Source organism: Podarcis gaigeae (assembly GCF_964106915.1).
Source record: "Podarcis gaigeae genome assembly, chromosome: 1".
Classification (NCBI taxonomy): domain Eukaryota; kingdom Metazoa; phylum Chordata; class Lepidosauria; order Squamata; family Lacertidae; genus Podarcis; species Podarcis gaigeae.
Window position 1 is genome coordinate 79,864,746 of NC_139678.1, and position 27,557 is coordinate 79,892,302.

At 45.1% G+C, this 27,557-nt stretch overlaps 1 protein-coding gene and 1 long non-coding RNA gene across 6 annotated transcripts; one reads left to right on the plus strand and one right to left on the minus strand.

Moving 5' to 3' along the window:
• Nucleotides 1-329: 329 nt before the first annotated feature.
• On the minus strand, nt 330-18,550 carry BEST1 (bestrophin 1). Of its 5 annotated transcripts, none has more exons than XM_083743140.1 (10): nt 18,293-18,550; nt 13,154-13,372; nt 12,004-12,098; nt 10,594-10,827; nt 9,379-9,533; nt 8,281-8,358; nt 5,513-5,665; nt 4,464-4,544; nt 3,516-3,667; nt 330-1,961 (listed from the first exon to the last, which is right to left on the minus strand). In XM_083743140.1, the coding sequence occupies exons 1-10, from the start codon at nt 18,502-18,504 to the stop codon at nt 752-754; spliced, it is 2,589 nt and encodes an 862-aa protein (XP_083599266.1). In that variant the 5' UTR covers nt 18,505-18,550; the 3' UTR covers nt 330-751. The 5 variants fall into 5 exon arrangements, with proteins under 5 accessions (XP_083599266.1, XP_083599268.1, XP_083599269.1 ...); XM_083743142.1 differs by having other exon boundaries at nt 13,154-13,316; nt 18,293-18,544; XM_083743143.1 differs by having other exon boundaries at nt 13,154-13,313; nt 18,293-18,404.
• LOC310846529 lies at nt 13,202-17,643 on the plus strand. The gene is made up of 3 exons (XR_014565386.1): nt 13,202-13,284; nt 14,802-15,004; nt 15,360-17,643. It is a non-coding gene; the product is annotated as an uncharacterized lncRNA (long non-coding RNA).
• Nucleotides 18,551-27,557: the final 9,007 nt, after the last annotated feature.

A 27,557-nucleotide genomic window follows, 5' to 3' on the forward strand; every position in this document is an offset into this window, starting at 1 on the left:
CTTTTTAGAAATAGATTGTAGGCAAATAAAAGCTGTGATGCTCTCTATTGCTAATGTGTGTTTAGTAAAGGGATACAGCGCAAATGACGGTGCTCTGTATATAGTGTAATCAAGCTATGGCCACTCAGCAAAACTGCTTCTTCATTATCTGTCCTACAGTTGACTTAGGCAGCCAGCAAAAAACTCTTAATGCTTATCAAGCAAGTGGTTTTTAACCACAGCCTTAATCTTTCCATAAGTGCTGTTGTGTGTGTGCTCCCCAAATTTTTGAGACCTGACACCTTTTTTTCCTGCAGTGTCAGAAGTGGAAGCAAACTTCACTCTCATTCTCAAAAAGATTATATCACTATTGTCTCAGAACATTGGGCGGGCCTCTTCCTTGCAATGGCGGGACTGACCAATTAGTACTGCTTTCTGATGCTTGTTGATCCTCCGCTCAGGGATGGGATTGTGCTTTGGGAGCAACTAGGATATTTCTGGGACTCCCACACTCTCCTTGGCTTTCTGGAATGAGAACTGGTTTCATAATCATGTGGTGCTCAAGTGCCCTGAATGACTCTTAACCAGCATGTAAGCAAAAGCCTATGCATTGTCTATGGTGTGATCTGTTCAACCCAATGTTTTTGCCTTCTCAGCTGTTCTGTAGCTCATTGTATGTGATTCCGGTGTCTCTTAAGAGGCTGTGCACCCATGAACCTTCATTTTTTAAAAAACCATGCCATCCTAAATGAAACGCATCTGTGAGCCCATTTCATTTAGTTATCTCTGCCTCCTTCCCTTCATCAGCTGTGCTCTCGCTGGTTTCCATGATCACTTCCATTAGCCCGACAAAGTCTCCTTCTGCTAGGGAGATGCCCGAGTCATTGGGAGAAGAGCTGGCTGCCTTTCTCTGATCCTTGGTATGATAAGTGTTGGTGACTCCACTTCCTGCATCTCTGGCAGCCCCCGGCGCTGTTGGCGAATCCTGCTCCATGCCTCCAGGAGAAGCCTCCGAGGCAGAGCCAACAGCAGCGTTTGCTTTGCCCAGACGGGATCTCTCAAGCACTGGGGATGTCAAGGGTGTGAAGGGAAAGCAGGTGGGAGGGCCATTGCTGCTAGGGGTCTTGATACCGTAGGAGTGGAGGTAGGTGGGGTAGTCTGGGTTTGGAGTTGCTGAGCGGTCTGGTGTAAACCAGGGCTGCCGGTGGCCTTTCAGACCCTTGACATTTGCCTGCATTTCAGGATCCGGGGACTCCGCAAAGAAAGGAAACTTGGGACTTGCCGAGCTCGCTGAGGACAGAGGCCCTCCTGGGCTTCCCAAAGGGGCAATCTCCTTCGATCCATTGGTCAAGTTTTTTGCCACCTCTTCAATGGTCACTGCCAAGGAGTCTGAAGCCTGGCCTTTCTCCGTTGGCCAAACAAAAGTTTCTCTAGTTCCCGATCCAAGAGAGTTCTCACTTCTGTCCATGTCGCTGGCTCTGCCAGGAGATTGGCTGGTGGAGTTGTCCCTCAAAGAAGAAGAGCAGGCGGCGATGCTGGAGAGAGCAGGCGGCTTCTTGCGGCCTTGACGTCTGGATGGGAAGATCATGGGGATGGAGCTGATGGGCGTCTGTGGGGCGCTGTAGAAGCCAGGCCTCTCGTAGAACGGAGTGGACATGAAGGCGTCAAATTCTCTCAGCTTGCTGGCCGCCTTGTCCCATTGGTCCTGGGAGGTGAAGCTTGCCGGGGAGCAGTCTCCCCTTTGCTGGTTGATACTGGTTGGGCTGCCGGGTTTGCCCACATCTGGGTAGGCGTAATAAGGGGAAGAAGGCACACTGTCATTCCTCCGGCGCATCAGGTTCATTCTGGACGACCTGGGGAAGGTGGGGGACTGGACGTTCAGGAATCGGCTGATGTGGCCCAGCAATGGGGTGGAGTGGTTTGCTTCCTCGTTCTCTTTAATCTGTTCCAGGGGTTGGAATTCCATCTCTTCTTTCTGCATGCTGGAGAAGGGAAACAGGCAGTTGCACTCAGTGACTGGAGAGATTAGAACATGTAGGGTGGCTCTAAACTCCTATGTTGGGTGCACTCTGAACAGTGCCATCTCCATGTTCTGGAGAGCCCTTGGAGAGAAAACAGCCTCAGTGCCCCTTTACCACCTCTCTCCAACTTACGTCAGGGGTCCCACTTCCAGCCCCTGTTGCTGCTGCTTCCCCTGACCATTGCTGTCACCTGTTCAGTGTTCACCAGGCAGAGAAGAACCAGTGAGCAAGCAAATGTGGCACAGATTGCGACTCCTCACTAACATGGCTCTTCACTTGCTCAACCCCTTGTGGGAGAGAGAGAGGGAGGGGGGGAAGAGGTGAGCAAGTGGGCAGCAGCAGCAAGGAAGAGGAGAAGGGGTGGGACCAGGGGGCTCTCAACTATTGACGTATGGGACTTGGAAGGTGCTTGACCATGCCAGTCAATGATTCTTGTGCCCAGTAGGAATACTTCTGTGTTTGTACTAGCATGTCTACTCATGCCTGTTTGTTACTTCCAGGTTTGGCCCAAGACATTTTGCTGCAAAATTCCTCCTCGTCAAGGGGTGCAATATCCAAAGCTGATCAAGTTAGTTTGGCACCTGAGGCAAAAAAAAATTCCACAAGCAGCTCTCCCCACTCCTTGGCAGTAAAAAAAATCAATAATAAATCACTAACAATTTGCTGCCTTCTTATGATATCTAAAATCAGCTGCCTGGGGTGGCTGCCTCACTCTGCCCAATGATAGGGCCGGCTCTTTGTGTGCTTACAAAACAAAAATATGAAAATCCTGCACCAGGAGAAGCTGACCTATGAGACAAGTTGCTCAGACATGACATATAGCACAGTCCTATTTATTCAAACACCTCAGAGGATGAAGATGTTCATAAACAGCTTATTTGGCAGTGTGTGCCTTGATTACTTTGGCCAGTGGTATTCACTTGATTACCTGCAGGCCACAAGGTGAGGTGTGGCAGAGCTAAAGAGGTGAGTCTTGGCAACATATCACAAAGAATTTGGCTATTTGTGGTTTGGGTGACTGAGGTTCTGCTGGGAGCCATAGCAACAGCAAAAACAAGCTCCACAGCACCTCAAAACAGCCAAATGACACGTTCTGGTAGAAGCTGATGTACAAAGAGTGGTGTGAGCATTGGAGGAATGTCAAATTATATGCTAACTGCAAACTCATTCTCCTTACGTAGCCCAAATGGCATCATCTATGCACAAGAGCAGGCTTGCGGAAGTACAAAATGTTTTAAGCTTTTTTTTTAATACGTTCTGTTGAACACTGTCCTCTTCTGGTTTAATACTTTGTGTGCAGGAAGAGGGCATGGCTGGCTGGCTGGAACCCTGAACAGGAGCACTCCCCACTGCAACATGTTGTTTTATCTCCTCCTTGGGTTTTCTGCTAGTAATTCTCAAAACTCTTGTGGAACTATAACGACAAACACGTGTATAATGTCATGAGCTTCCATAGGCAAACGCCTACTTCATCTCCTGTGTCGGGAAAGGGTTGCTTTAGGTAGCTTCACTTGCCTGATGTCAAAGGTCGAGCCCAGGAAAGATGTCCGCTTATAATCCGCAGTTGCTGCTGTGTAGGGTGGCTGTGGGTCTGGTTCGTTCCAATATGGGTCCTTCTGCAGAGTGGGCAGGTCCTGGTGCATTTCATCCACTGCCATAAGGGAGACCTGCGTAGACAAGACATACACGTCAGGCACAATGGGGTCAAAACTCAATGGCACTGTGAATGCGTTTGCTCTTATTCTTCCATTTCTGAGAAAACATCCATTTCTAATAATTTGGGGGCGGTTGCAATTTAAGAATGGTTGAGGCGATGACTGTGTTCAGTTGAGAGTGCTGGAGAGCTTATGATAATAGAGCAGCTCACTAAGATAACTATGTTATTGTGGCTTGCTGGAGTCTTGAAAACCCTCTCCTTTTTTGAGTGGGCGAGTCCCAGGCAGACAAAAAAAAAAAGCTGGAGGTTTATGGCGTCTGTAGTAGGCTCAGCTCATGGCTGAGTGGGGCTATGCTCAGCTTGGAGGACCACAACTTGTGCAGGCGTGCCTAGGAGGAAAGGTTGATTATGAGCTGCCTTTGATGTACAGGAAGCAGCATGAGATCATGAGTAGCAAGCAAATGATCAAAGTGCAGTAAAGAGTAAAAGCTCAAGGAGGGGAGAGTATGGGAAGCCTCCTTCCAAATTTTGATATAGAAACATCTTGAAATGTCATACGTTAAGTTAGAAGCACACTAGGCCTTCTGATAACAAAGCCACACACCAAGAAAGTCATGCTTGGCTCAGAGACCTGCTAATGCTCTATGAAGCTTTTTCTCAGAGCCATGATTTCATCTTATTGAATGCTGGGTGTCTAATGAATCGCTGAAAAGGAGTGTTGAGCCTCAAAGGGGAAAGAGCTGCCCTGTGGGAAGCATAAAAAAGGGCCTTCTCTGAGTGCTGTAATAGCCAGGCCTCAGACTCACCTGGAGATTCCTATCAATGAGCCAGTTGGTTTCAAAGTCATCGTCATCCTCCCCAAATGGATTAATGAGCTGTTCAGCTACCTGTGAAATGTGTGCAATGAAAGCATTGCTGATCAGCACTGGACATGAAATTTCATCCATCAGTTGTTTCAGATGTCTTGTGAAGACATAGGTTGGTAGTTAACGAAGCTTTACTCAGAGTACACCCACTGAAATTAATGGACATGACTAAGTCAAGTAAAGCTTAGTTGAATACCACCCATACCTGTTAGCCTAGGCTTTCTTTGACTCAGAAGGTTGGTCTGTTTTTGCTGAAATCCTGTTTATGTTTTCATAATGCTGTTTTACTGGTTTATATGTTGTATTTTTAGCTTTATGATAATGTTTCATTGCTTTTGTTTTGGACGCTTACATACTGGTTAGAGATTGTTACATATTACGCCGTTTAGAAATGCTTTTAAATGAAATGAAAATAGCTCCTTAGTTGTGGAACTAAGGATGGTCCAGATTGCTTTTAAAAATGGGCTTCACTATTATATTTAAGACAATATTATCTTGTCCAGTCAGCAGGATTAAAAGGCAAGGTTAACAGACCAAAAGGATCTGGCACTTTGTAAAAAAAAGAAAAAAGTGAGATGTTGATGTATTTGCTTGCTATGCACTGCCTTACCAATACAATTTGCCAGCTCCAGCAGCTTAATAATATATTTTTTAAGCTAGCTCACTAGAAAGAAAACTTCTTGATGGGATGGACTGCAGAGGTAAGGGTGGTGGCTAGAACAGAAGGCACAGGACCTCGCACTTGCATGCCCCTTTGGTCCTTTAAATCACCCACCATCTTCCAGTTACCCGTGGATGCACAGACCTATGTTTGAAGATCTAGGTCTGCCGCCATCACGTGGACTTTGGGCCACTCTATAAATCCTGGATTTGCCTCTGTCTAAAGTGGCTTCAGGGTGTATCTCAGCTACTCAAAAAATAACTTCAGAAGTTCTATCCTGATGGGCAGAAGTTCCTGGGGGAATCCACACTCTCTCCTTTGAACTGACCTTTAGCCAACCAGCATAGAAGAAAAACTGCAGGAAGGTGAAGATGGGCACAAAGAGATCCATCTCGTGGCCAGGATACTCCTTTGCAGGGTCCAGGAACTGTCGACCAATTAAACAAGCTAGGAAAAAGCTGTAAACAGCCACTGTGACCACCTTAGAGAAAAAGACACAGTGTGTTAGGGCCTTTTAAGACACCGTAGCTTATTGGGGTGGGGGTTGCACAGCCATTACTGAGCTATGGTTCACAAAAGGAAGTGCTTCTGCAGGGGTAGTATCATTATGACCCAGACTAAAGTCACTAACCCAAGAAAGCAAGCTTCTTGCCCTCAACAAGCACAACTGTGTTCTTTTGCTGTGGTTTCACTGATGCCACATGTACCCATGGAGTCTGAAATGCCTATGAGACTGCTACAATACACATCACCTGCCCCTCACCCACCTGCCTACCATATTGGTAAGCACCACCATTCTAAACCCCTTCCATTGGTTCTTTTCATTCCTTTTTTTCTTCTTCCAGAAACTTCAGCCACATCTTCCAGTACTTGAGTGAATCCCTCGTACAGTTTCAATACAAAAAAACAACAACAATCCATGTTATCTTCTTGCAGCAAGTTCAGGCCCATTTGCTTCCACACTGGGAAGATCTATGGGGATTTTTAAAATGTGGCTAGTATTAGAAAAGCCCTAAGTGAAAACATGGTTATATTTCCATGAAAAAAGACCTTTGTCTGGAAAGCCCCAAAGATTTTGAAGAACTCGGTTATTGTCTCACTTCCTCATCCCTTTTGCCTTAAAAGAACTGCTCTGGCCCTAAATTCTCTACTAATTCTTTAGTTTTTTTGAGTTTTACAATTCACTATTTGATCTTTCCAATATACGGGACCGCTAAAGGCACCATGGTTAATGTCCCATATCATTTCTACATCATTTGAAATCCAAAATCTGGCTCAGAATGCCGCCTGTCATTATTTAAGTCCCTATGGCTATGCAGAAAACAAATTCATGGAAATAGACTGTGCATGTACAGCCTTGACCTTTATCTGCCTTTCATCCTGGCTTGCAGGGTTCGATATATACCTTCCATTAACCTGAAATCCCTTTTCTCTGCACAAAAGAGTTTGGCAGAATGCACTATTTAAGCAACAGGGTTGCATAAGACATGCGAGGAAGCTGGCACCATAACGTCTACCCCGAGGCTGCAGTTTGGGCGGTGGTGAGCAGTTAACATGCCTGGTGTCCAATGTAGATAACAGCCTTCCTTTTGCACAGAGGGCAGGAACAGCATGCCAAGAGCTGTGAAGCTGTGTTTGTAGGGCTCAGGCAAAAACATGATTCAGTGGATGGGAGTGAGCTAGTAGGGCAAGTTTTGATATGCTCAAGGAGAAAAAGAGCATATACTCAGAGAAAATAAGGACCCAAAATCATTGGTCATGAAAATTCCCTGTCATTGTATGGGGAGTTATTATGTGCTATGTGCTATGTGTTTGACTGCAACCGCATAAGACTTTGTGACTTGAGCATACAATGTCTGGCACACTAGAGTTGTGTGTATGGGATTCATAAACAAAGGTTACATGAGAAGGTGATGCAAGGATTGGGTGTGAAGGCTACAGAAGATCATGCGTGCAGTATGCATATCTGTGGTTGTGGTGGGGAAAGCTAACAATTTTATTTATTTCTTAAATTTGTATACCGCCCTTCATCTGTAGATTCTAGGGCGGTTCACAACATAAAGAATACAAGATAAAAACACAAAATGCACAATAAAAATGAAAGCAAAGGGAACAACCACAAACCAGTAACCTCCCTCCCACTTGGAGATTCAAGTGGAAGGGGTTTAAGTGCAGGTACATATTTGTACATGAGGACTTTGGATGTATTCCGAGGCTAGTAATAGAAGAGCCCTGTTGGGTCAGACCAAAGGCTGATCTAGCCCAGCTTTCCATTTCCCACAGTGGTGAACCAGATGCCTATGCTGACAAGCAGGGCATGCAGAAACAGCCTTCTACTGCGGCCATTGCCAAGTGACTGGTATTCGGAAGCTTGCTGTCTCTACTCCTGGAAGTAGCAACAGCCACCATGACTACCAGCAGCCACTGACAGCCTTATCCTACACGGATTTTTAATATCCCCCTTCAAAGCTACCTTACATCGGTGGCCTTCATCATATCTGGTGGGAGCAAATTCCATAGTACACTGTGTGAAGGAATACATCCTTTTGTCTGCTCTGAAACTCCAATGATCTAGCTTTTTTTGCATAACCCCAGATATTCTAATATTAGGAGAAAGAAAGTGGGGGGGGGACCCACTCTATTCATGTCCCCTCTCCCCCTGGCGGAGGAAGAGGAGTGCGGGGGGAACGCACCACCCCCGGCAGCGCAATCCCGGTGGGGTGCCATCGTGGCTGCGCCCTCGCAGGCAGCGTGCCACACCTCCAGGACACGTGCCACACCCCTGCGGGCGGTGCACCACGCCCTGGGGACGTGACCAGCCCTGCCCCCGCCTGCTCTCCACCCCTCCCCCTCGGTGCCGGAGCATGAAGCTCGGCCAATGCCCTCTCAACTCACCCCTTTTTTTCTAAACTAAAAAGCCCCAAAAGTTGTTGCGCTTCCTTGTATGGGAGTTGCTCCAGCTTGCTTTGCATTTTGATATCAAGTTTGATTATTTTAAATCCCATTGAAATAAATGAGTGTTAAGTGAGCTAGCTTGATTTTAAGTGGGACCAAGACGCATTTAGTTTTGTCTGGAGAATATATACCAGTTCTCACCTGTGTGTAGACCAATGGAATGCTGATCCAATCATACCCATAGAGTCTCCCACACTGACTGCGCAAAGTGTTCATTTCCTGTTTGTGGGAAGGACAAGTACTGATAAAGGTACAGATTATCCACCACAGAGTCATCCCCTCCCCATTTTGCCTATATTATTTGTTTCTTTGCAAATATTTGTATACTGCCAAACATTTTAAAAATATTGAGGCGGTGAACAACATAAAATAATAAATAAAATCAAATTACAAATAATGCATCAATGAATCAGATTAATAACTCAGTTTAACTGGATTGCCTCTCAAGGAAAGCCTGGATGAACAAGTGCGTTTTAAGGAGATGCTTAAATGCTAGTACTATATGCACCTGTCTGATGATTACTGGGAGCACATTCCAGAGGGCAGATGCCGCAACACGAAAAGTCCTGTTTTTGTAGACATAAGAGGAAACTTGGGAGAATGCAAAAATATTAAGAGTGTTTCTTTCACAATGTCCTCATCAAATTGCCATCCCACTGTATTTTCCCATTTAATCAGGATTTATTGTTTCTATGGAAAACCCATTAAGTTAAAAAGAAATAAATCCAGAACTGGTAAATCCAGATTAAATGGGGAGGCAGGGGTGGTGTTTTAACGAGGATGAAATTGTGTGGACACTGAAAAACTTGCGTTCATGAGCAGCACTGAGTCACAATCAGCTGCTGTGTGGAAGCACCCAGTGAAGCAGGTCTCCCTCCTTTTCTCATCCTTCTGCTCTTTGCGAGGGGTTCCTCCTTGGGGTCCTTGAAGCACATCACAGACTCACATGACCCTGCTTTATCCTTTCTATTGACTTGCCATTTCTGAGCCCAAAGTGAGCACTGCCAATTGCAATATTGTTTTGTTATTTTGTCAGTAGGGACACAGAAGGTTTTGGGTCCGCAGCTCCCCGCATACCACTGTCCTGTCTGGTCTTAAGATGCCTATCATCATATCCCATCCTTGATGGCCTGCAGCAATTATTCTGCCTCTACTCCTTCCTGGAGAGAGACCTGATGTTCTCTGTTCAGGAGACTACAGCATGGTTGGCTGACACCCACTTGCATATCATGAACTCACATTCAAGATGCCTTGCAGGAGCACGCTGTCACGGATCCTTCCATCATTACGTGCCTTCACTGCCAGGTTCGAGAACCACACGCAGGGGATCCAGAACTTGTTATGGGGTGAATTTAAACTGTCAAACTTCTTGTGTTCTTCTGGAGTCATCAGGCCTATGCAGACAAGAAGATGGGGGAGAGGAGGAGGACAGTTTACAGGAATCCTGTCACGCAGGTTGTATTTTGGAGAGGAAATAAACCTGTTGATCTCAAAAACAATTTTTGGGACCTCAAAATATTGAAGCGCCTTAAAAATAAACAGCAAAAATTAATAACACAATAGACAGCACAAATTCAAATATATATTTGTAAATAAACACAGATGTTACCATATTGGCCCAAATATAAGCCGTACCCGAATATAAGCAGCACCTTTAAAATTCAAGGGGGAAAAGGAAAAAAAATACAGTACTGTACTCGAATATAAGTCGCTCACTTAAAATTCCACAGGCACTCACACCTGTTCCATTTTACCGTATGTCTGTTTCAGCAGCGATATCGTAAAACCCAATTTTTGTAAGGTCACAAATTTAAGCTGCAGTTTAACTTTTCATGGTTGGAATTTGGAAAAAAAGTGTGGCATATATTCGGGCCAATACCGTACAAAACACCAAAAGCTTCCAATGACCACCTTCCAAAGGAAACCAAACCTGGATATGTGCTGTACCCCTAGAACTGCTAACCACTTGGAGAAGTGGGAAGAGCTTAACGGTAGCTCCAGAGTGGGTCCCATAACAATTATAACTTGCCCAGTTGTTCTGAACCCTTAGATTTGATAGGCTGAAGGCATCAAAGATTGAGGGCCAGTGTAGCGTGGGAGATTAAATCTCAGGCTAAAAAAGGGGAGACCCAAGTTCAAATCAATGCTCAGTCCTAAAGCTCACTGAGTCACCGTGGGCCAGTCACAGTCTCTCAATCCAACCTATCTCACACGACTGTTGTAGGGATAAAAAGCAACGTAGATAACCCTGTACGCTGCCTATTAGTTTCCTTGGAGGAAAAAAAAGCAGGATATAAATGTAATTAACAAGCAAGATTGCCTTCCTCCCTCCTCTAACCAACTCTTGGCATCTCAAAAAGGGTCCCCCTGGACGTCTTCATTTGTGGCATGGAGGATGGGAATCACTTTTAAGCACATTTTGTCTTAGTTGGTCATCACTGCGATGGATAGTACCTGCTGTCACAATATGTTCGATGCTGGGAAATCGCTTGAAGACAGCAGTGCTGACTGAGCGCAAGATCAGCACACCCAGCAGATTGATGTAGCGCATGAGCGTGCGCCGAAGGAGGCGGCCGTACTCATCCTTCCCATCCACGCTACTTGAGACCAGGTTCATAATACGGTCAGGCCATGGGATGCTCTCGTACTGTCCCCACCATCGAGACACCACTAAGGTGACATAAAAGCCTAACGTGAAAACAAAGAGATGGTTAGTGAGGATGATAGGAACGAAAAGGAAAGGGCTGCAGGAACAGATCCAATTTGAGCAAAATTGGGACACACACACAAGCTCTGAGCCACAAACCTTTTCCATTTTGAGCTTTCACAAGACATCACTTGTGCATGTTCAATTTTTTGTCTCACAAAACTGAAGAAAGCTGAAAATCTTTGGAATACAAATTACGTTTGCTTGACTCTGGGTGGCCTCATTATATGCTCAGCACCCTGGCTGTAATGCCTGATCTTGAGAGATCTTTATCTGCAGTATATGCAGTTGATCCTGTGAGAAAGATCCCTCAGCCCTGCTCTTCTCTCATTTAGCAGAATGGGCACTACCACACTGTTCCTCATAGTCTTATGAGCCCAGAGTAGGGAGAATGCTTTGTCAAAGCTTGACATGAAACTGTCAGTAAGAATGATACTCTTGGCAGAGTGCCATCTTGCCTCTCAGAGAAGACATATTTATGCGAACTTCTGTATGGTGTTTCTTAAGGGGTGTGAGAAATTCTCCAGCAGCCTTCAGATTTCATGCCAGGCAGGAACAGCTGTCATAGCCCAATTATGTCCTCCTTTGTGAAGAAGTACTTTATTTTGTGTGTTCCAAATTTTCCAACATTCAGCTTCAAAAGGATGTTATAAGAGAGGGAGAAAAATATTTCCCTATTGTTATAATTGAAAAAAAAACAGAGTCTGTGATTCTCAGCTGAAGTGCATTGCTACTGATCATTCTAGGTACAGATAGAGAGATATTAGGGATGGGTGGGGCACCATTTTGGATTTTCTGCCTCAAGCACCAAAATGTTTTTGCTGGCCCTGGCTATACATGTTACAAATAAGCAAATAAATAATGTACCGTATTTTTCGCCCTATAGGATGCACTTTTCCTCCTCCAAAAATGAAGGGGAAATGTGTGTGCGTCTTATGGGGCGAATGCAGGCTTTCACTGAAGCCTGGAGAGCGAGAGGGGTTGGTGCGGAGAGCTGCCTGTTCTGGGGGCTGGGGTCGGGGGAAGCTCGGGCTTCCCCCCCCCCTTATTCCCCCCCCCCAAAAACCTAGATGCGTCCTATGGGCCGGTGCGCCCTATGGGACGAAAAATACGGTAAGGGTTTCGCACCATTCTTTCCCCATTTTTAAATGCCTTACCTAGTACAAAGGACACCGGGATCAGTTCGGCATAGCTATTGCAGTACATAGCCAATTTCTCAAACATCAGCCTTTGGCTCTCATTCAGAACCAGCCTGTAATAGAAGCACAGGGGAATATTTCCAGTTTCAAAACTACAAAGGGGATTTCTCAATAATGAGTTCTGAGAAAAGCAAAAAGGAAGGAAAAAAGCTTCCTGCAGAATCATGGGCTCTTGTTGCTATTTGGACAATACCGTACAACAAATTCACTTTTGTTTTCATTTGTTGTGTGCAGTAAGATGTTGTCCCTCAATGTTGCAATGTAATGCTTTGCTTATATAAGAACCTCACGTTTCTCTGAGCATTCAGAACACTCAAATCTAGGGGAAATATAATCTTTAGAATAAATTTTTCTTTGTGGTTCCATGTTTCCTCATTGCACAGCTCTAGTACAAGACTGAACACAACCCCCCCACCGTTGGGTCTGTTTTCAGATTTTATAAATAAAAATTTAGGTGCTATGTTTCCGATCCCCTGCGGATCACATGGAAAAACACCCTCCCCACTGACTTCTGAGGGTGCTGCCTCCTTGGTTGAGTCAGGCAACTGTGCCCGGCCTCAGGCCTCCTCTCTGGAGAGCTGCCTCCTTCCTACAGCTCAACAGACTCCTGTTTGTTGGTTTTGGAGTTTGGGGAGAGGAGGAGGGAAACATTCTTTCCTTAAAAGCACCCACTGCCTTTCCAAAGAATGAGCTCAAAACGAAGGCCCAAATCTACTGTGGTGTTTTTTTTTTGACAATTAGTTTGCTGTGGTTCATATTAAGCTGTGCTGTTTTTCTGGCTCTACTTAAGTGGGAGCAGAAAGCGTAGCGGGAAGCATTTTTGACGGGACACCCACTATCCCCTTTCTTACCCTCTGGAGTTATTCCTGGATGGAATGCAGATTAAAAGGAGGAGGAGGAGGAGGAGGCAGACCCTGAAGTACAGGCTCCTCCTTCCCTGTCTCTCAAAAGGAAGACTGATCGGCTACAAGTGAATGAGATATTGAGCCGTCCTCTACCAATTATTCCCCTGCAGAAGTCTTGTGCCAAATCTAAAACGTGCTTGCATGATGCATGCAGAAAGACCGCAGAGTAACCAACCGAGCTTAAAAGAAATGCCTGCGCTCACCTGTAGATGAGGCTGATGCCGAAGTAGAAAGAGATGAAGATTAAGAACTCGCAATAGAGGAGTTTGTAGATGCTCCCTTTCCATCGGAGCAGGAGCTGTGAGAAGGTGCCCAGGCGTGCATCAGCTACACGGTAGGTGTATGTCACTGTCATCACAAGGCCTGCTAAGAAAGAAACAACGACATGATGGGGGTTGAGGCCCATTACGGGAGAGCGGGTCCTGTAGAAAGACAAAACCAGCTTTGCCAGGTTGGGGAATTGGATAACCTGGATAAAATCAGTGCTTTTTTGTGGGTGAAGGTTCTTACCAGGGCAGGGAACCATCACCTGTTTTTTTTTTTGCTGCCCGTGGCAGCCATTTTGTGCTGACACCCACAGCACTTTTATTGAGAAGAATACAGTACTGGCACCTCTTTTTTACACACCAACACCCACGGAAGCAAGGAAGCACTGGGCAAAACTATATGCAATTTCATTGTGTTTGTGTGAGAGAGGGGGAAGGTAGCCTTGCAGTAACTCGGAGCAGAGCTTTTTGAGTGACTGCCCCTGTTCCGTGCAATACAGTGGTACCTCTGGTTACGTACTTAATTTGTCCTGGAGGTCCGTTCTTAACCTGAAACTGTTCTTAACCTGAAGACCACTTTAGCTAATGGGACCTTGCACCGCCCCCACCCGATTTCTGTTCTTATCCTGAAGCAAAGTTCTTAACCCAAGATAATATTTCTAGGTTAGCGGAGTATGTAACCTGAAGCGTATGTAACTTGAAGCGTATGTAACTTGAAGCGTATGTAACCCGAGGTACCACTGTAATAGAATTCCTATCAAGATATGACAGCCATCCACTTTTAGGAAACAAATGAAGACATTTTTGTTCTGACAGGCTTTCCCAGCCGGATAAATGGGCCCTTCTGTTTGGTTTTGGTTTTGTTTGGAATGTATTGGCTTTTTTGTATTTTTAACTGTTTTTAATGTACACGGTCTTGAGACTATTGTGTAGAAACCTATTAGTAAATTGATGATAATTATTAGAATAATAGCCCCAATGAATCAATCTCAATTTGACAACAAATGCTGATGGAAATATACTGTGAAAACCATATATAGATTGCTATGGCTAGTGGCTAATGCAAATAAAGTTTCTATCTATCTAACCATATATCAATGATCGGATATACAGGTCAGCAGAATAAATGTCCATCATCGTACATGATAAGCTGCATTTGTTGCATACTTTTTTCTTGCATGGACATATTTTCCATGTTGGAAAAAAGTATGTGATAGGATCTCAGTGGGTGGATCCTTGATGTCACAAACACGATTTGTTCCAGAAAGTAAGGATGTTAGATTATATTGGATACACATATACAAGGCATTTTAAGGCAACCACAGCCAAACACTTTAAATAGTGTCCCGAGGCTCCCCCAACCATCATGCGCAGATATTGAGGGAGCACAGGGGCCTACAGAGGAGAGGAGAGAAGCAGGAAGTTCCATTGTGCAATTTGGAAAGAAACAGAATGCATCTTCCCATGATGGAGAAGGCTGGGGCCAGATGTCCTCTGTGCCTGCTCTGTCTGCTGCCCATGTGCTAAGGTGGGCAACTTCAAGACCCCTGCTCTCTCTTCTTAAGATTATTTGTCTTTACATCAGACTTGGATTGGATGGTTCGTTGAATAAAGGATGCCTTAAAACAGAAGACTTTCCTCTATGATAGTCCTTCAAATAGAAAACTTTTCCTCCTGAGGCAAGAAGTGAGCAGGAATAAAGAAGCAACACTGGAAAATAAGGAGAAGGAAATTGGGAAACATCTAAAGGAACCGAAAGTTGGAGTATGGGAAAAGAAAAGGCGAGATGTAAGAAAAAGTTTATTCAGTAGTACTAACAACTCAGGTTTGGACTGCTGCCCAGGAGATAGTTTACACATTAAAGAGAGCACCAAAGTATGTTGCTTCTCAGAAGGGCCTTCCCCAAAAACCATCAATAACAACATTTGGTTTGGACTGTTGTGTTTGGATAGGGGTGAGCAGGAGGGATGATTGTATAGTATGGTGCAGAAATAAGGTACAGTAAAAGGTGGGAGAGACTTTCTGCACGTACTATGCATGTTTCACAGAAATGCACAAACTTATCCTCTAAACGAGTTTGTCCAAGCAGGCAGAAACACAACAAAATATTTTCTATGGAATATTTTTTCCCCTGACCATGTAGGTTTAACAGTATCTTGATGATGTGGATTTCCTGGCTCAGTCATGTCATCGCCTGGAGTTGCTCAATGTGATGGATGAACCTTTCACAAGGTCCCAGTGTTTATATTATTGTGTTCCTAGCCACGTGTTTGCCAGAGGCAGCTTGAAGATTATTCCAATATGTAATGCCAAATACATAACACAGAAATGTTGTATGGTAGCCAGTCTAGCTGTAAGAATAGCTCAGCCCCCAAATAAGCATATTGTCTGCTGCATTGTCCGTCTTGCTGTGCCTCTTTCTCTCTCTCAAACCCTCCCCTCCCCCAAGATGATTATGCACCTGACTGCATTGGTAGCAAGAAAATGCCAGGGCTTATCCACACTTACCTTTCCTCAACGCTTTCCAGGCATGGTCTGTGCCTTAAAACTCCATGTCCAAACGCCTTTTTTTCCCCATTGCTGCAGAGTTTCTCTGTGTAGACCCACTCTTTATAGTTCAGTTGGAGCAAACAGCAATCTGTGGGAAACCCAAATTGATGTTTGCTCCAACTGAGTCTTAAAGAGCAGGTTCTCATGGGGAAAGCTCAGGCCCCCCCCAAAAAAACCCCACACTCAACAAAAAGTGAGTGTAGATAAACCCCCAGTCTAGTCTGGGGCTGCTATTTGGTAATTTTACAGCTAGATACTTTTGTTTTAAAAATTGTCATCAATCCTAGCAATGCTGCTGAAGACCTTTTAAAATTGTGTATTCTAATGAATAACCACATAAACAATGCCCCCTTCACCTCTTTCCTAGATGGGTGGTAAACATGTCAGTCAGATAATGTTCACCAATGCTGATTTCATTTTCTAATCTACAGTCATCTGCATTCTCCCATAACCACATTAGATTCCAGCAGAAATCAAGCATGGCTGTGTCCAGGCAGCTGTCCAGCCTGCTTTTAGCCTCTAGCTCACACACAACTTTGTCCTTCACACTAACAGCCTGGTGGCAGTGGGGGCCCCATCCCTTTCCTCTCTGGCACAGAGCCACTTCCTTCGTTACCCTAAGGACCCATACTTAGGTGCCATTACCAAGAAACTTGCCTGGCTATTCCAGCATTTGAATCTTCATTGGACCCTGGAATTAGAAGGGATTTAGGCATACAGCTTACCCCCACCCCCACCTCACCCTCCAAAACTCACAACACAACAAATCCACAAATGTGGAAAAGATAAAGGAAATGACCACACACACACACACATACTTGAATCACTTGAAGATATTCCTTGATTGTGTGTGTGTGTGTGTGTGTTTTGTTATGGCAACTTCCTTTGCGCCTCCACCGCACCCAGGTAGAATTTTTCTCATGCAATTCAAATGCGGAGTGCATTTTTACCAAAGATGGAAAACTCCAAGCCTTGCCTGTGTAAATAATGCCCGTGAATTCTTCAGCAGTATATAGAAAGTCCTGTGCCTTTCCCTTTCCCTCGTAGCCTAGAATGCCCCCCTGCCCTGGTATATTGCTTACTGTGGGAGGAAACTGGAAGGTTAACCATGCCAAATCAAATTTCTAGAAGCAGAGGAGTTAATGTACTGATCACCAAAGAAGAAGAGAAGAAAGTTGTAATCTTCCTCTTGTGGGATTCGGTGGAGCGAAAGAGCCAATTCTATATTATATGATGCTAGGCTGCTTTGAATTAGGTGTTGGGTGGGCTCTTCTTCGCTAGAGATATTAAAAAAGAGCCTGGATGGCTGCTTTTCAGAGATGCTATAGCACCAGGTTTTCTGCCTCAGCAGTGGGGTTGGAAAAAATGGTGTTTTAGGTCTCTTACAATACTATGATTCGATATATCCTTGTACTGCACCTGGAATACCTATGGAGAAACAAAAACACTAATTCCTCCTTATTCTTAATCTGAGAATAAGCGAATACATCTTCTGATATCCTACGGTTAGAGATATCTTCATTGTTTTCCCCAGTCAAACTTCTCCCTGGTACTCACCAGTTAAGGCTCCCTTGGCTCAAGAGCTGGTAGAGTGACAAACACTAAACAGTCCTATAAACTCTATATGTGCAGACAAGCGTACACTGTTAAAGTAAGGAAGGATCCATATCCTAAGTCACATAACATGGAGGAACTACCTTGTAACACACTTTAAACAGCTTTCGTCCTTACTGTTAGACTGGCTGATGCTAACATCCTATGTAAACCTACTTGGGAGAGTTAAGTCCCATTGAAGACAGTGGGACCTACAGCAGAGCAAACATGCACAGGCTTGGAAAACACAGCTGATGGTGGCATTTCCTACTATTTTACAGTTCACGGATGGAACTTGTAATCCCCCTGCAATAATTGTGAGTATGGTAGTTGCTATTTCAGGTGAATTGTTCTAAAATACAAAGCTGTGACACCCACCCACCGGGGGGCCTTTATAATGCAAATACTTTGTGGATCTCATAGAAGAGTAGATCACTGGATTTTGTACATTGAGGAAAAAAGAGTTTGCCAATGTGCTTTTTTTAGGGGGGGAAGGGGAACAGCTTTCAATAATTAAATCATTTTAAACGTCAACATTGGAATGCCCAACGTGAGAATGCCATTTTTTTGCATGTTAAAGTGCATCCTTAGACCCCATGGCCAAGACCAAGTTTATGCAAGAGGAAATTGTGGCAAGAGTTGCTTGACCTTCAGGAACAAGAGAGGCTGCACCTGCTGCTGCTGCTGCTGCTGCTGCACCCCCCTCCTCTCCTGTGAAAGATGCAAGAACCCCAGGTGGTTCCTCCTTTGCATCTGTATACGCAGTATTCTCGTGATGGCCAAATGTACAGAACAAGCAGCCTCCCTCTGCCCCAATTAAACTAAATAAGGTGCCTTGTTTTTAAAAAAGTGGAAACATATATATCCCTAAGCAAAAAGAAAATCTGTCCCATTCTAGGACAGCGCCACAGCAGCCCTCGGGGAGCTACTTACCAAAGCAGGCTCCGGCCCTGCAGCTGGGACTGGAGACGTTTGGCCTCGCATGTGTCCTGGCGAGGTTCTTTGTCGGCACACGCCACACTCCACCTCCTCCCACCTCTGTGGCTTGTGGGTGATTGAACCTGACAGTGACACGGTGCTCTAAGAAGCCTGAAACCCACTTGGGAGTTGCAACCGGTCACTTGATTCCTTAATCCCACCCCCATTACAAAAGGAACTCTGTTGTCTTTTGCTGTGTTCTCTCCTAATCTTCCAAGTAAGCTCTGCGTGTTTAGAGAGAGGCAGGCCGGGGGGGGGAGCGGGGGGTGGCCCCTCAGCTGCTGCTGCCGCCCGCCCGCTCCTGCTTGCACTCACTCCTGGCACAGCCGTGGCAGCCGCAATAAGAAAGGCATTTCTCCTGCTAATTCTTTCCTGTTTGGATCTTTTCTGAATGTCACCGTTTTTCAGAAGCCCTGGGGATTAAGTGGGGCTGGAATTTTCCACACAGTTTATAAGGGTTTTGTCATGCTGCGCTGAGCACAACCCACCCACAGGCCTTCTTCTGGGGCTCCAAATGATGGCTTCCTGTGAGCTGGGATGCTCTCTGGCCTCCAGGCACCTGAACCTGGGCCCAGTTCACACATTCAAGGCTCATCACTCCATGGGTTGTTTCCTCACCTGGCGGCTCAGTATTTGGTGGCTTGAAATTGAACATGTGGGCTTCTCCACTGGGAAGCATAGGTGGAGATATGGACACTCTCTCTTGTGGGACTTGATCTGCAATGGCTCTTCTTGTATATGCTTGCCACCATCAACTTAGACCTGCCAACTGACCTGAGGGGCAGGGGGGAATTCACACTGCTTTGTTCTTGCGGCTGCTACTCCATGTCCTTAGAGATGGAGGTGGAGTCTTGCTGTCAGATTTATCCCCAAGTGCTTCCTTAGGAGAGGGTGGATCTGCGCTGATAGGGAGGCGCCTGAGTCTTCTCAACTGGCAGTGATGTTGCATGCGGAAGTGAGCCATTCTCATGACTTACCCGCTCAGCCCTTCCCCTAGATCCATGTGTCTCTGGGATCAGACTCCTCCTGGAATCTGGAGGTCGCCAACCCACTAGGGCCTTCCCCTTGGTTAGACTCCTCCAGTTCCCCAATCTCCTCCCATTCCTTGTCATCTGACTGCCCTCTCCATGATGTCTCCACAAGACTCATGACCATTTCTCATATTCTAACCCTCAAATCTTGTCCTTGCTTTGCAGCCATTCTCCTTTCTCCCACCAATTCATCCACATAAAATCAGCCTTGCTCAACCTGGTGCCCTCCATATGTTGTCGGACTACAGCTCCCATCATCATTGGCCACACTGGATGGGGCTCCTGTGAGCTGGAGTCCAACAACATCTGGAGGGCACCAGGTTGGGGAAGACCTGCATAAACTCACTCTCCCTCTGATGATGAGGATAACTATTTCCTAATGGTTTGATTCCATTTCATCTAGTAGGACAGGGGGAGGGGGCAGAAGGCGGGGTTTCTAGTTAAAAGTGCAGCATATAAAAGCTATAATGACCTTGTCAGCAACCTTCATCCCTTCCTCCCAAAACTTGTTGAGCCTGCTGAACTAAGCACCCAAATCTTGGTTTTTCACTGGGGTCAGCTCCCCCTGCTCCTCAATAGGTTTTTAAATATTGCCAGTGGGACTAACCAAAGAGCTCAGTCATCTGCTTGTGTTGCCCACAAAGTGCCTCTCTTGGTCAGTCACACTTAATTCTTTAAACTATAGTTGGCAGGTGCTTTATCTGAGGGAGGATTCTTGTCCCTGCCTTCAAACATACCCTTCTTTCACATCCAGTCAATGTGGCCAGGAAGGGCCCGTTCCCAACTTCTCCTTCTTGGGTATCACTGCCTCAAACTCTCAGAGGCAGTTTCATTTTTTTGTCTTCACCTCAGGAGCTTAACCTCAGGGAGTCAAAACACTTTTGCCCCATTTCCTTCAGGGGGCAACTGATTAAACTTTGCAAACTGCCTTCTGCTGGGCAATCCAAGTTAGGCAGAAGTTCCTGTCCATCGTTTCATCCTCAGACCCTATGTCAGCCTCTTGCCACTTGGTGCCATCCAGATATTTTGAGCTGCCTGGGGCTGATGGGAGCTGGAGTCAAAAGCAGGACACCAGGTTGACATTTATGGGGTCAGGGAGGGCCCCTTGAACAGGTGGTACACCACAACCACCTCCTTCAAGGCAGGTGGCACCCCCTCCCCTACAACAAGGCACTGGTGATTCCTTGGACCCACCTAGTGATTCCCTCTCAGCTAGACTGAATAAGCCAAGATGGGCAAGAGTTGAGAGGACAAGTCCCTTCAAGCAGTGTGTCCACAACCTCCTGCCATTAATAACTGAAACCAGGACAGCTGGACCTGATGGTGTGCTGAACAGCTCCTCTGGACTTCCTCTGTGTCGTCTAAATTTGTCTGGATAGGTGTGTTAGTCTCTTGCAGCAGAAATAGAAAAGATTCTTCTGGCACCTTAAAGACTAACACATTTATTACAGCATAAGCTCTCCTAGACCACAGTCCAATGAATGTCCATCTGATGAAGTGGACAGTAGTCCATGAAACCTTATACCATAATAAATCTGTTGAGGCTGGATTCAACTAAGTTGCGCTAGCAGAAGCCAGTCCAAAAAGACATGCCTGTGCAATGGGGTTCCCCCCTTGTCCACCTGTGCGCCCCCAAAGGCCTCCACAGATCTGCTCAGGAGAGTCAGAAGAAACCCCAGAAGAGCATGCATGTCCAGAAATGCTTGTGCTCATGACAATCTTGTGGAATGATGTTGAATTCCACTCTCCATCTTTAAGGTGCCAAAGTCTCCTTGTCGTTTTCACATTTGAACTAACTAGCAGGTAGGTACAGCTGAATCTGTCAGTTTTGGTTTATCTCAGTTTCTCATCCTTCCACTCTTCAACTCAGTGCTCCACATTTCCACAGCAACCTGCAATTCTTTATTCTTTTTTTTTAACCCTCATGGAAATTCATTAGCGTTTTAGTGTGAATTTCTCCTAATAAACACATTTCTGTATGAAGTTTTAACTTGACATACACATTTTTGAAAGTGATTCCTCCCTCCTGGTGTAAAGCATTTTTGCATCTTCTTTCCATGCCTTTTTGCATTTTGGTACATGTCATTTGGTTGCATCGCAAAATTCAGAGATGTACAAATTTCAAAAGATAGCTGTGTTTTAGTTCTCATATTAGTTCGAAAAGTGTTTCTTATTAAAATGCAAACAAAATCGAATTTCTTCCCCATCCCTGCCAGTAGGCTATGTTCTAGAAACATGACTTAGCACCATCTAGTGGTATCAAGTGGAATTGGCTTCTTTATCACCCCAATAACAGAGGTGCCTCTGGTCAATCACTATTTTGCTGGAGGGATTCAAGCGCATGTTGGGAATGTAGGTTTGTTCAATAAAAATGCATTAAAAGGCATTGTTGACCTAGTGCAGGGGTCTGCAACCTTTAAGACAAAAAGAGCCACTTGGACCTGTTTCCGAAGGAAAAAAAACTGGGAACCGCAAAACTCGTCATTATAAAAATATCTTTTTTGTCACTTTTTAATTATTTCTTTGTTTGACTGCTCCTCATAGAAATAAGCGTTAAATTAACAAGTTACCTTTTTTTTGGTTTGTGTTCTTCACTCCCCTTCAAAACTGTGACCAGCATACATGCCCCTTACAATGTAGTGGGCGGGCGGGCGGGAAGGTGACGTCGGGACGGTGCGTGACTAACACACGCACCGCCCCCATGCGACGTCACAGCCAGTACAGCGCCCGCCACAGTGGGGAGTGTCGGGGCGCACAATGCGCCTCCTCCCCTCGCTAGTATCCGCCCTGGAGCCGCGGCAAAGGCGTAAAAGAGCCACATGCGGCTCCGGAGCCGTGGGTTGCTGACCCCTGACCTAGTGCAACAAATCCATAATAAAAAAAGGATTTTTATGGTCAGGGAAGTGAAAGGGAAATGCACTGAAAAGTGTGGGATGGACGAATGACTAACAGGAAGACAGACACATAAACACTGCTAATCAGGACAAATGTTCATTGTCATATAACCACCACACAAACAAATGAGAATGAAAACCAAATAAAGACCGGATATAAGCTGACCTCCATGTAAGCTTTGGACAAGCAAATCAGGATGGATCCTCAATGATCTCCATACAGTGGTACCTCGGGTTACAGATGCTTCAGGTTGCAGACACTTCAGGTTACAGACTCTGATAACCTGGAAGTAGTACCTCAGGTTAAGAACTTTACCTCAGGATGAGAACAGAAATCGCGCGGCGGCATCAGGAGGCCCCATTAGCTAAAGTGGTACCTCAGGTTAAGAACAGTTTCAGGTTAAGAACGGAACTCCGGAACGAATTAAGTTCTTAACCCGAGGTACCACTGTATAGGGAAAAATTAATGTGAAATAACTTTCCTTTAAAGTTTTCATTTTTAAAGAGAGGGGATGGAGAGAGAATATTTCTAATCTACACAACTGGAAAAGAAGCGAATTCAAGTATGGAAAGCTGGTCTCAGAAGCATTTTGCTTTGAAGAGGTTCTGTAGATAAAAACCTGGGAATTTGTAGATAAAAGATAAATAAACTATAATGGGTATTGATGCAGTATTGATCTATGACAGGGGCTTTTTTGGTCTTCTGTTGTGAGTGCAAATATGAAGAACTGATCCAGTTTACCCATGCTCCAAGTTATAAGCCAAATCTAGCCCCCAGAAGTTTCCACATGTCCAGCGTTGGTGGAGTGTAATGTTGTTTTTTGTGTGTGTGTGTTTGGCTTTCCTGGGTGTATAACCCTGAAGCAGTTTTGGAACATTTTGATTTTAAAATTTATTTCTTATTTTCTGTTGTTACGTGAAATGAGGGGTGTGTGACACCATATCTCCACTGTGGGGCAGTGAGGGGGGAAATAAAGCTTTCCTTATGAATAAAATTGACTGGATGAAAAAAGAGGCTTGTAAAAAAGAGAATTGTATGCATATTAATTTGTATAAGGCTGGTCTGCAACTAAAGATGAAAAGAAAACAGAATAAGCAGCATTTCCCTATCCCTTCAATGAGTCTTTTTAATCTCTGTTACACATACTGTACATGGCATTTGATCTACTTAGCTGTAGCAGTGCCAAAGTGGCAGAAAAGGGGAATTTCTCCCATTGCTTTATTGAAACTGTGGCCTGAGCTCAGCCCAAGTACCACACACTTTCACATAGGTTGCATGCACAAGATCCGCCACTAGGAGGCTCCAGAGCATGGCCCATGATGGCTGTAACATTTCATTGCCACTCCTCATTGCAGCACTAGCCTTTGAAGAAGCTGGAAGTTTCTTGCGCTGCTCTCTTCCTTTCGGCCCACTAGGAAAGAGGCTGTAAATTGTAATCTAGAATTATTCTGGCTCCATGTGAACTCAGACTCACACCTCAGCCTGCTCCCCCAAGGTGCCAGAGTGAAACTACAGATACTACATTACAGCTTGCAAACTCTCAGTCCTCCTTTCCCACATGGGGCATTTCTGGAGTTAGAGCAAGAAGGAAAGAGGGAAGCAATATCCACACCTCTTTGCCTTGCCTTCCCGCTCTACTGAATTTTCAATTGCACAGCTTCTGAATTATCAACTAGTGGCCACCCTCTGGACTGGTTGCAGATAGGAAGGCAGGCAGGGGGCAATATGCTGAGAGCAGGCTAGGCTAGGTGGGGCAGTGCCACATTTGCTCCTATGGGTCAGCCTCCATAGAATATCTTCCTATGTTCCTAATGCAGTATCTGAAAATCTGGCTGCCATACGTGGTTTCCATAGGGGAAGTGTGCTTTGTGGATGCAGTTCCTGTGATGTGCAAATAGCATATTGCCGTGCGAGGAAAAAGTGTGATACACACTTATTATGTTTTCTTTTCTCACTGTTCCAAAGCTTTTTGGCATAAGTGGCATGGCTCCATACATACCAGTTTTGCCTTTATTTCCCTGAAAGACTGTCAGCATTTTGCAGGAGGGATTCAATCATATACTGTGAAATTTAGGTTTTGCACAATTAAATTTAGGTTTGCACAATTAAAGTGGATCAAAGCATTCTGTTGCCCTAGAACAACAAATCTAATTTTAAAAAGAAACACACCTTTTCGTAGTTAGGAATTTGATGGGGAAATGAATTGAATTGGGGAATGAACAACTGATTAATGCAAAGCTGTATAAACATGCAGTCCAGAGGCATGCAGGATGAATACTCATTGTCGGATAATCTTCCTGCAAACAAATCAGAACAATCTAACCTCTGTATAAGCTTAGTGCAAACAAATCAGAGCAAATGCTCAATAAATAGGTTCATCTGGAAGAGCCCACAACTGGGCTTTAACCAACGCTTTGGAAGACTCTTTTCTACTTGTTCCCACTGGGATGGTTTCCTCTTCCATCTCTGCTTTCTGCACACCGGACGGGGCCATATCCCATCTGCTTTCACCTCTCTCCACTCCTTGGTTCTAGCATGTCTCTTTCCCCTGCCGCAGTTGTTTTGTAGCAAAAAACGAATTCTTTAATGCTGACTGGGACATAATGTTGTCTTCCTTCCCTTGAACTGGAGATCTTTGAAACCGGAGATCTTAGATTCAACGGATCCCAGGGGGATCTTCTGTGCAAACATTCCATCCAGTTGTGCAAACATTCCACACAGCTGGATGAGGGGGACATGTGGGCGGCTAGAGCCTGTGTTTCCAAAGCCCTTGTTTTTCTTTTCCTAATTTTTAGGCAATCACACCATCTCTTAAAAAACAACAACCAACAACAACTTCCAGGATACATGTCACATCATATTTTCATTCCTTTGCACCTGACTTTCCTGTAAACCTCAGTTTGGAAGCAAGGCAGGAAAAAAATGCTGCAAATTCTGGAGGCCACATTCTCTCACTGGCTTCAGATCAGCAGCTGGTATTCAGCAGTTTGTCTCCTGGCGCAGGCAGCTGCTCTCTGTCCTGCTAGAATGAAAAGCAAGGATCTCAGATGATTGTCTCCTGCAGCAAGTCATAGATCTTGACTCGCCGTCTGTCTCCTCAGAGGGTGGGGTGCTGGAAACCTCACACTGTACTATGGAGGAATTAGAGTAAGCACATTTTTATAAACACAGGCTGCAGACTTTGGCTCGGGGTGTTTAAAAGAGCTGAAATATGGAAAGCGAGAAGCAACAACGAAAGAGGCGCCAAGGCTCTGTTTTACATCAGCCATTTCTCTGCTTTGCTAGGGTACGTGTGTGCTTGCACAGGCACTCAAGGTCAGAATTCCATATTATGAGGCTGGGCATAGGTTCTGTATTGGGAGGGGGGGCAAAAATGGTGGATGGGAGGGCTATTTAACCCTTTCTCTGTCTGATTATTCCCTCCTGCAAATGGCACCAGACCTTTTTTCTGCCTTTTCTCCTCCCCAAATGAAAGCAGCCTCACATGTCCTGGCCACCAAATACCCATCAGCCTTGCATTTGTGTTGCCTCAAGTTTCGGAACACGTGGCAAAGTGCAATTCCACTGTAAGATAAAGCAGACTTTACCATATGTGTGGGCTAGTGCCCAAGAGTGTCTCTCAGCTTCCAACAGCAGGATGGGGGGGGTGGGGGACATTTTTCAGGAATTCTCCCTTCCCCTCCCCCCCATCAATTCTCTAAACTAGGACTTTCCAGGCCTCTAGAATAGCTTTATGGAGGAAGGAATGGCCAGACATTGCTTCCCTCCCCTGATCCCCTGACAATAGTCTTACCATCAACTGATGGACACTGTTGAAGTCAACCCCTGGTGTATTCCACAGTACAAGAGGGTAGATGGCATATCTCTGATACTGCAGGTAGTACACAGCCGTTATGACTAAGAGCCATTGATAACATCCTCTGCAAATTGACCCAATCCCTAGGTGAACTCTTCCAAGTTGATGCCCATCACTACATCTTGTGATCACTACGTCACTCTAGGAAGCTGCTTGATATTAAGTCAGACCATTGGGCCATAAAGCTCAGGATTGTCTACACTGGCTAATAGTGATTCTCCAGGTTTCAGACAAGGGAGATACTGGGGACTGAACCTGGGACCTCCTGCATGCAACGCAGATGCTCTCCCAATGAGCTACAGCTATGATTGCGCACGTGCGCACCCACCCACCCACACAGTTCATCCACACTTTGCTTTGCTCCCCTGCTTTCCCCCAGGAAAACCCACAGTTTAGTGCTGAATCACAACAAACAGCAACTGGGTTTTCTGTGGATTGCTGTTTGTGCCAAAGAGCAGGTTTTCTGGGGGAAGCAGCAGGGCGAAGGCGAAACTGCTTGGACCCATGCTTTCTAAGCACGGGTCAAGCAGAAATGTAGCCCAGCCCTTAGGCTCATTCTCTTTCACCGGCTGTTGAAGATTTTTTGATTCTAGCAGACTTTTGTTCTGTGAGGCAGATAGTGTTTGTAGGTGGTGAATTTGGTTTTAAATGTTATGGTAGCAAATCCCATAATTTATGCACTGTGGGGAGGACTTCATTACCTCTGTCCTGCATCTTCCAACATAGAGTGGTACCTTGGTTTAAGAACAGCTTAGTTTATGAACAGCTTGAATTAAGAACGCTGCAAACCCGGAAGTAGGTGTTTTGGTTTGTGAACTTTGCCTTGGAAGCAGAACATATTCCTCTTCCTGTGGAGTGTGTTCCATTTGTAAATTGAGTCCCACACTGCTATAGGAAAGCACGCCTTGGTTTAAGAATGCTTTGGTTTAAGAACGGACTTCTGGAACGAATTAAGTTCGTAAACCAAGGTACCACTGTATAACTCTATTGAATGCCCCAGGTTCTAGCATGAGGAAGGGGAAAAAAGATGTCACTGCCCACTTTCTCTGCACCAGACCTAATTTGATACACTTCTGATATGGCCCTCCTTATGCATCTTGAATGCTAGTTCTCTCCCACAGATCCCCCATCAGATCTTCAAATAATTCACCTGGATGTTTTCATTTCTACACTTCCATAGTTTCCATCCTCAATGATGACTTTGTGAGACCCCAGTTGTCACCAGCATTTCTGTGAAAGCAGAACAACCTGAGCATTCTGCAGAGCTTTCACTCTTTTGGTTCTCACTTTGCTAATTTTTAATTTTCTGCTCTTCTGAACTTGTGGATCTTCTACTCTGATGGCTTAAGATCTGGGAGTTAATTATTACATGGACTAATAAGTTACCAGAGCACCCTCTGTGCTGATGATTCATTTCCTTTTTTCTGGTCCTTGGAGG